We start from the raw sequence: 9,356 nt of genomic DNA on the forward strand, positions 1-9,356 counted from the left end.
AAAAGGTTTATACTACATAGAAGGCCAAATCGTTAATTTGAAGGCAGAGGTGCAAACTGGGAAAATTCGTTACTACATAGACATGTAGGGTAGAGATTATCTGCCGGCGCAGATGACGACATGGAAAATAGTACACCAAGTCTGCGACGTGTGGTACTCGTATAAAATCAAATCAATGGCAACATAACACAGTCATGGCGCCAATAATTGATTAAATAGTCGTTAGGTTAGTTTCACAACATATATAGGAAATAAAATACTAGCACTAAACTCGTATACTAGAAAGCCATAAATAAACAAATAAAGGTTTTAAACTTGAAGAGGCACCAAAGAGGCCACAACTCTAAGAGCCAAATTAATCTACTAGTATTATATGCTAAAACTTCAACTTTGGTCTTTGTTGCCAATTTTCATGATAGGTGGTGGTATTGGAGAATCCAAGAAGAAGGATGACACTGTGGTGGCCTTGCCATCTTCTGATCTTGCTGATGTGAAATTATTGGTTGATTCGCCTATTCTTTTTTTCGTTCTTTCTCATAGAGCTGTTGATGTTGAGCTTGCTCAGATTCGTCGTATAGCGGTTGAAGCCTTGGATACGGCGTCTCACGGCGGTGAACTAGTTGATGAACTTAGCCGGCGGTTTCACTTCTTGAAGCTTGTATATAAGTACCATTGCGCTGCTGAAGATGAGGTACCCAAACATTGAATTTTTTTCTGGGACAGTCGTCTAGCTAAAGTTTAAAAGAGTACGTGGTTTTAATAACGGCGTACCTCAGCTAATTCCGTAAAGTACTTGACACGTCACCTAGTGTTTTTGCCTCCATTGAGATTTGAACCTTAGAGCTCATAGTTTTTAACCTACTTCATTGACCACCGGGCCGCACATTTGGGTGCAAAAGACAATATTTTTTTAATTTATTGATTTATCGAGTTTAATTTTTTTAATTGAGCCACGTTGTCTATCGGAAACAACCTCTCTACCTTCTTAGCGTAGGATTAAGATCTGGGTACAAACTATCCTTTCCTGATCCCACTTGTGGGATTTTAGTGGGTTTGTTGTTATTGTTGTAATTTTTATGTGAACGTTTATAGTATGTAGAGCCACGATTCAAACATTGGGAGTTCGGAGTGGTGATATAAGTTACTGGGTTCTAAATTAATAATTTGTAACATACTCAAAGGATTTCTTAAGACAAATATAGGGTTTGAACAAAAGCTAATGGGTTCGGCCGAACCCGCATCCCACACTCTGGCTCCGCCCCTTTACCTAGAAATAACTACATATAGCCGTCAATAAAAGTGGGATTAGTAACTTGAAAAATAAGTCAGTTTAGCGATTGTAAATTTTGTGAATTGACTCGTGATGTACTGATATCAACTCTGTACTTTTTTGTTTCAAATTGCAACTTTCTGGTTTAAGTTAGTAATGTTCGACAAAACACCACAAACAAACTGCACCTAAAGTACTTATTGAGAAAAAAGAAAGATACTAGGGGGTAGTTTCACCTAGAATTGCCATTTTTCAGCAGTATACTCAGCTTACCTAAATTTTTGATAAAAGCACTGGCATTTGTTAAGATATTACCTACTGCTGATGCTTAAAATTCACAAGGAGATTCAAAGAGAAGCCATGAGTGCATAGGAATGAAATGGTAGAACTTAAGCACAGTTGAGCAAAATAGAGATGTATTCATTTTTGTTGATCACCGATATCACTGTCTTTTTCTGTTTTTTCATCTACTTGCGACTTCAATTACCTCCTTCAAGTTTCATCTACTTTTCCAAATTTTGATTATTAACATTGACAGGTCCTTTTTCAAGCACTAGATGCACAAGTGAAGAATGTTGTTTTCACATATTCACTTGAGCACAATAGTATAGATGATCTGTTCAGTTCCATCTTCGATTGCTTGGATCGCTTACAACAGGAGAAAGAGGAGGTTTCCATGCAATTTAATGAACTTACATGTAGCGTAGGTACCATTCAGACAACAATTTCTCAGCACATGCTGAAAGAAGAGGAGCAGGTATTCACCAAATCTTCATTATCTACTTTTGATCTGAACTGTAATCAATTTCTCGCTCGTAGGCCTCTATTAGTTTTGAGACCCACTATTGCTTATTTGGATAGAATGAGTTGTGATTTCTCTATTTCAAGCATGGAGAAGGTGAGATGTGCGAGTTGATATGATATCTTTCTAATTTTACAGAAGCGGGGTGAATTGTTAGTGTATGACACTGCATGCCCAACAAAATCAGGATTATCACCAAAAGACGAAATCTTAGGCAATTCCTACTGCAGGGATTGTTAAATAATCTGTTGATAACTATATTAGGAAGTATATCTTATATATTCTTATCTTTTCTCCCTATAGGAACCGTTTTAGTTCTTTTCATTGTATGTTTGGTCCTTCTTTCTTGATAGAAAAATATGGTACTCAACCTCTCATTTCTGTGTCTGTATTAATTTATTAAACAATTTTCTTTTCTCTCAATCAAAGTGCACCGAAATTTTAATTCTTGTGCGCTATCCAGTAGCAGTTGAAGCGAGCACATCGCTTAATAAAAGGTGAAAGCAATTCAGAGACTTCATTTTTTTTTTTGAAATACTTCTATCACTTAATTTAGTCTTCTAAGATATATATGCCAGTATACTGCTAGAGAAACTAAGTTTTTTTAGTATTGCACTGAGACAGGCTTAAATGGAGCGCCATCCACAGTGAGATTCATATAGCCGACCTTGCTTTCTTAGGATTGAAGCATAGTTGTTGTCGTTGACTTTTATTACAGATTCATGCATAGTAAATTAGCTCTATATTTTGCTGAAAAGTGAGATTATCTCAAAGTTTTGCTGATAGACTTAAAACAGCCGAGTGCTCAAAGAAGATGTTATTCATTCTTAAAAGAAGATTCCCTATTTTATGTGATCTCTTTTTCCTGAAATCTCTAGCAACTAAAATTTCCATGCAGATTTTTCCTTTGATGATGCAGCAGTTCACTTCAAAAGAGCAGGCTAGGCTTGTTTGGCAGTACCTATGTAGTGTTCCTCTAATGATACTGCAGGATTTTATGCCATGGCTAACAGCTAGTCTTTCTTCAGATGAAAAGGCAGACTTTCTGAATTTCATACATTTAGTCTTACCTGAAGAGAAACTTATTCAAGAGGTATACTTGAAGTAATTTCTAAACTGCTGTATACTAATAAGTTAGAGTCCTAAGTCCTCAATCTAACTAGTCTGTGTCAAATTTTGAAGGTGTTCATATCATGGCTTGATGATAACAAGGAATCGTCTTTCTGGTCCTGCATAAAACATGGAAGAGGAGCTAAATTTCATTATGGAGCAGCCAATATGAAGTACATATTTGAACTGGATGTGCTGATGGTTCAGTGCAGGGAAAAGCAGCAGCTGGAGGCTTCAGAAGAACAGAATCCGATTGATGGTTTTCATATCTGGCATGCTGCTATTACACGAGATCTAAGAGTAATTATGGAGGAGCTATATCAATTAAGAAGCTCGCTTTGTGTTTCAACCTTGTCGTCAGTAATTACCCAGTTGAAGTTTTTTGCAGATGTGTTCACATTCTACAGGTAGTAGGCCATGCTCAAGCAGTAACTTCTCAGCTAAATTCTTGTACTTGATGAAAAGTCAATATGATCTTATTCCCTTAAGACATTGATGTATTTTTGTCAAATGCTCAAAAAAATGACATGCTGGGATACTGATTTATCATTTCAAAATTCGGTAAGCATAAGATTATTTCATGTTTATTGTTTTTTATTTTTCTGAGTGTTGCATTAATTCACAGCAATGCACTGGATCAAATCTACTGTCCCTTGGTAGATCAATTGACCAAGGATGCTCCGTCTACTTTGCATGCACAATTTATTGAAAGAAGTCAAATCGAAGAACTGCAGAGATTGCTATACTACAAACTGCATGAGGGGATACAATTAAGGGTTTTCATAGATATGCTTTGCCAAGAATTGGAATCGTTTGTCGCAAGGATCAACAAAAAACTGCAGTTTCTAGAAGCACAGGTATGCTGCCTTTCCAGCTGTAGTTTTATTAGAGCATGATTGTGCTCAAACTCTACAGGCGAAAGACATGCCTTTATGTTACTTTTATGTACTAATTAACTTCTTTTGTTAATAGACTTTATGTTGACTTTGTTCCCTTGGCTTCTTTTAGGTTTTTCTGTTCATTAGAGAGACCTGCAGTCATGAATTGCAGCTCTGGTCATTGTACATGAGCCTGCATGTGTTGCCACTTGGGTTGCTAAAGTGCATGATTACTTGGTTCTCTGCTCATTTATCTGAGGATGAGTCCAAGGTGATTTTAAACAATATAAAGTTAGGATCTGCTGTAGTTAACAAGTGCTTTGCTACTCTCTTATATGAGTGGGTTCGGATGGGTTATTCTGGCAAAATCTCTGTTGAGAAGTTTCGGAAAGATTTGGAAGAAACGTTCAGTAGCAGAAGCTATTTGTTTGAGAAGTGGAGTAAGAATTCTGGAAGTTCTTCCTCGCATTCGGAAATGCAATCCTCTGATAGATCTAAGACTGTTTTACTTGGACCAAATTCAGCCATGACACTAAATAATAAGCATGATACACCTTATTCTAATGGGATCAATCTTCATATATTTTTCTCTGACTCGCTGAAAAACTTACAGTTCCTTCCTGAAGCTGCTGCTGATGGTATGGGATTTTCCAGTCTTGATGTAAAACCAATTGACTTTTTCCATTTCTTCCACAAGGCCCTGAAAAAAGATTTGCAGTATGTACTTTCTCTGTCGGTTAAGTTGGCTGAAGATGTTGGAATTCTTACTGAATTTGAAAGACGGTTCCATCTCGTACAATTTCTGTACCAGCTACATAGTAAGTCCGAGGATGAAATTGCCTTTCCTGCCTTGGAATCTAAGGGACAACTCCAGAATGTCAGCCATTCATATGGTATTGACCATAAATTGGAGGTTGAGCAATTCAACAAAATTTCTGTCATCTTAAATGAGATCAACGGTTTGCAAGGTGATGTGGACATGGTTGACAGTAATAAGCTGAAATACAAAAAGTTGTGCTTAAATCTCCATGATACATGCATATCTATGCATAAATCACTCACTGACCACATCTACCGTGAAGAAATTGAACTGTGGCCACTATTCAAAGAACAATTTTCTGTTGAGGAACAAGAGAAGATTATTGGAGACATCCTTGGACGAACAAAAGCGGAGAATCTACAGGTGATGATTCCCTGGTTGATGGCATCTCTAACACCAGAAGAACAGCAGGGCATCATATCAATCTGGCGCAAAGCCACAAAAAATACAAAGTTTTTTGAGTGGCTGGGAGAGTGGTGGGAAGGTGTAAATAAAGATGAAAGTGTAAATGCCGAAAAGGGATCAAAGGTTTCTCCTTCATTGGCTGTTGATCCTTTAGAAGTTGTGTCTAAATATCTATCAAGAGATGATTTCAAGAGTCCAAGCATCTGCCGCGAAAAAGGGGAGAACTTTTCACTGACAGAGTCTGCTGATCATGATTTTGATCACTCTGGATCTTTTGTTGCAGATAAAACCCAGAATGCCAAGGGGAACAAAAATGTTGATCTATCCGGAGATATAACACAGCATTCTACTGAGGTTGACAAGATGAGATGCAACTACACAATTGACATTGCTGATCAGAGAGAAACAACTTGCCACGACATAAAAATATATGAGAAGTCAAGGCAAAAGGAGCACCATCTAATGCTGACTCAAGACCAGCTGGTCGACGTAGTAAGAAGAGTATCATGCGATTCCTCTTTGGATTCTGAAAAGAAATCATATCTCATGCAGAGCTTGCTAATGAGGCAAATACATTTTCAACTTCTACCCTTTGATTTATTTCTTGGAAGCAACTACATATGGTAACATAATTACTAGTACCAGATAACTTTATAAGCATGAAATATAATGCATCATACCTAAGCAGCATTAGTTTGGTCTAGATCTGCATTTGTTTAATTGAACCATTAATAGTATCAGATAACTGAATACGTGCATAATACATGTACATCATCAGTTCAGTCTCTAGTCCTGGTTTTAGCATGACTTCCATGCAGTGCTTGATATTGGATCTAGATTGGCAAATGCGGCACAAAGCAGAGAGAATCGGGTTCCTGCATAATCTAGTTTTTGGTCTACATTATCTAGTTTTATTGTTCATCTTTTTCTAAGGGGTCTTCCAGAACTTTTAATAGCTCGCACTTAAATTGGTATGTTAGAACGTACAGTGATAATACAATGGAGATAAAGAATTGAGCTTTTACAGAGTGAGACTTAGAAAAATCAAAGTCAATTTTCCTGTGGATTATTGAAATGTTATAAGGTGAACTACATTTGTTTTAGAATCCTCGGAATGGCAATCTGTTGACATGTTAATTGGTTTTACTACTACTCAAGATAAATGCAAAGGCACCTATACTTTATTCTTTTATCTAGATTTCAGTGTGTTCTTCTGCCCCTTTTATTTGATTTGACTTTATATGGGTTTCTTTCAGTCAATGGAATTTGACACAGAAGAAGTCTCATTCAGAGGTTGTTACTGCAAAGGATAAGGAGAAAATTACTGGTCAATGTCCGTCATTTCGTGATGAAAAAGAATCAGTTTTTGGTTGCAATCATTACAAGAGAAACTGCAAGCTACTTGCTCAATGTTGTAATGAGCTTTTCCCATGCATACGGTGTCACGATGAAATTACTGATCATTGTCTGGACAGGTCTGAGCGGGACGCACTTGGTCTCCTAGCCTATTGGTAACTTCAGGACTTTCCTTTCTTTCGTGCTGCTTGACATATCCCAACTCTGGTTGACATGCTTGCAGAAAATCTATCACCCAAATGATGTGCATGAAATGCTTGAAGATACAACCGCTCCGTCCCAATTGCTCATCTCTCTCTTGCAACAAATTCTCCATGGCTAATTACTATTGCAGAATTTGCAAAGTGTTTGACGACGAAAGGTGAGAAAATCAGATTTACATTCTTCGGGTTGATTTTTCTCTCCTTTCAACAAACCATTAGTGCTTCTATGGAAAATTTGGTAGATTATTATATGGAAGACTTTTGTGTTCGGCTGTATCAAATGAATTCAAGAAAGTAGAAGTTGATTTCTCAAGGAGATGTCTCCAAGTTGCAAATTCTTAATCAAAATGGATCCAAGTTGCAAATTACTGATGAATATGTTTAAGAAGTTATGTATGAACTATAGAACCAAACTTTCTATTAATGGAATTAACTGCCTAGAGTGTATCATGTAGATTGCTTCTTCATGACTGTTGTCTGAAAGAAAAGGCTTAAAGTGAGAAGTCTTTTAGTCGAATAAAGGATCCTTATAGACAATATTTAGTAATACCAAATAGAAAAAGATGCCTAAGAAAATAAGTTTTTGGTGAAAAAAGAATCTAGAGATCAACTATATATTTGTGCCTTCACTAGCCACAGAACTTTCTCTTTTGAGCGGGATACCTTTAATTTATATTGCTCAGACTCTTCAAAAATGTTGTTGGGTGCGTGTCGGATCCTCCAAATTTAGTGCATTTTTGGAGGATCCGACACGGGTGCGGCAGCACTTTTAGAGAGTCCGAGCAACATAGCATTTAATAGAACTGATTCAGAAGTCCATCAATTGCATTTTAGTCTTTATTCAAATAAGTTCTATTTTAATTCTTTGTGCAGTTTCTTTGGTAGAGTATAACACACAAAGTGAGGAAGCAAAAAAGTGGAACTTTCTTAGAGTGTTTCAATTAAGAAAGCTGGAGGCTAACTGCGGTCGTACAAATAAGAAGTTCTTTTTGTTTGTAAATTGTAGTTGAGAAAAAAGACAGTTATTTCGGACTTCGTTAACTAGCATTATGTCTGTCCAACAATCTAATTCTGGCACAACTTGTTTGAACAGACAGATATACCACTGCCCTTTCTGCAATTTGTGCAGACTGGGGAAGGGATTGGGAATTGGATACTTTCATTGCATGACCTGCAATGCTTGCATGTCAAAGGCTCTCTCTGTTCACACATGTAGAGAGAAGTGCTTGGAGGATAACTGTCCAATCTGCCATGAGTACATTTTCACTTCCGCCTCTCCTGTTAAGCAACTTCCTTGTGGTCATTTGATGCACTCTACATGTTTTCAGGTATTAAACTCATACACAGTTTTCTTAGTTAACTAAAACCGAAGGAACATTCAGACGATTTTGCTTATTTCCTTAAATACACATTTTAGGAATACACTGAAACGCATTACACATGCCCAATCTGTAGCAAGACACTTGGGGACATGAAGGTCAGCAAAACTGTTGAACGTCAAAGCTCATTAAACTGGTTTTTGGTTAAAGATTGTATTGAATATGCAGCTCATGTTGTGCTCTATTTCAGGTGCTCTTTGATATGTTAGATGCATTTCTTTCTCAGGAGATAATTCCCGAGGAGTATGCTGGCCAGATTCAGGTTCACTTAAACCATATTCTGTTTCCATTTATGAATATTCTTCTGAATAGGGGTTAATGCGATATCAATCCTGTTGACACAAAGAAGGTTACATATATACAGCTTATACTATGCAATGATTGTCAAAAGAGAGGAACTGCTTCCTTCCACTGGATCTATCACAAGTGCTCACATTGTGGTTCATACAGTACAAGACTTATATGATCTAAATCTAGAATCGTAGTAGCTGATTCAAAGTCGCGTGAACAACTGATTCCATGCTCCCAGACTGTACAGAAACTGTTGCAGACGTTCACCTTAAATACTTGGGATGCATGAAGCAGTTCTGTTTTTCCATTGTCAATAAATAATGTATATGCTTCATTTTCTTCAATCAACCTATGTTAAATTCCAAAGATTCTTCGGTTCTGATTCATCATAGTACTAATACTGAGGAGTCTGATGAGCTTTGCATTTCACACCAAATGATGGTACTAACTTCTAACATGGATAGTTGTGAATGAGAGAATAAAAAGAGAATGAAACAAATGTCTTCCTTCATTTTTGTCCAATGTATTCCAGATAGTTTGTGCATAATCGAGTAATGGATTGTATCTGTCTTGATGTACACTAGCATGATTGTCTGTCTATGTATCCTCCGATGATTATTCTTTTCATACTATCATTTTTTTGTTGAACCATGTGTTATCCGGATGAAGAGAAGCCTTGGCGTAACTGGTAAAGTTGCTACCATGTGACCAGGAGGTCAAAGGTAGCTTAGTGTACCGGGCTGCCCTTTTTTCTTTTCCATGTGTTATCCGTATCTCAGTTACCCAACTAATCCACATTTGCATTGCTTAAGATCCATTGGTGATGCTCCCTTTCTTGGAAT

The 9,356-nt window shown here is 37.1% G+C and overlaps 1 protein-coding gene across 2 annotated transcripts; it reads left to right on the plus strand.

The window, feature by feature from the left end:
- The first annotated feature begins 258 nt into the window (after positions 1-258).
- On the plus strand, positions 259-9,082 carry LOC109206013 (zinc finger protein BRUTUS-like At1g74770). Of its 2 annotated transcripts, XM_019368779.1 has the most exons (12): positions 261-691; positions 1,809-2,027; positions 2,971-3,165; positions 3,255-3,589; positions 3,808-4,039; positions 4,191-5,851; positions 6,542-6,760; positions 6,865-7,002; positions 7,938-8,172; positions 8,262-8,321; positions 8,414-8,485; positions 8,588-9,082. In XM_019368779.1, the coding sequence occupies exons 1-12, from the start codon at positions 374-376 to the stop codon at positions 8,687-8,689; spliced, it is 3,786 nt and encodes a 1,261-aa protein (XP_019224324.1). In that variant the 5' UTR covers positions 261-373; the 3' UTR covers positions 8,690-9,082. The 2 variants fall into 2 exon arrangements, with proteins under 2 accessions (XP_019224325.1, XP_019224324.1); XM_019368780.1 differs by lacking the exons at positions 7,938-8,172; positions 8,262-8,321; positions 8,414-8,485; positions 8,588-9,082 and having other exon boundaries at positions 259-691; positions 6,542-6,796; positions 6,865-6,944.
- Positions 9,083-9,356: the final 274 nt, after the last annotated feature.

The sequence above is a fragment of the Nicotiana attenuata genome, unplaced genomic scaffold (genome assembly GCF_001879085.1).
Source record: "Nicotiana attenuata strain UT unplaced genomic scaffold, NIATTr2, whole genome shotgun sequence".
Classification (NCBI taxonomy): Eukaryota; Viridiplantae; Streptophyta; class Magnoliopsida; order Solanales; family Solanaceae; genus Nicotiana; species Nicotiana attenuata.

Bases quoted from the DNA above. Each gene is read 5' to 3' on its own strand.
- LOC109206013 (XM_019368779.1), top strand. From the start codon at position 374: ATGCTAAAACTTCAACTTTGGTCTTTGTTGCCAATTTTCATGATAGGT. The intron at 7,003-7,937 runs GTGAGAAAATCA...TTGTTTGAACAG, and splicing joins AAAGTGTTTGACGACGAAAG to ACAGATATACCACTGCCCTT. The intron at 8,486-8,587 runs GTTCACTTAAAC...ACATATATACAG, and splicing joins AGTATGCTGGCCAGATTCAG to CTTATACTATGCAATGATTG.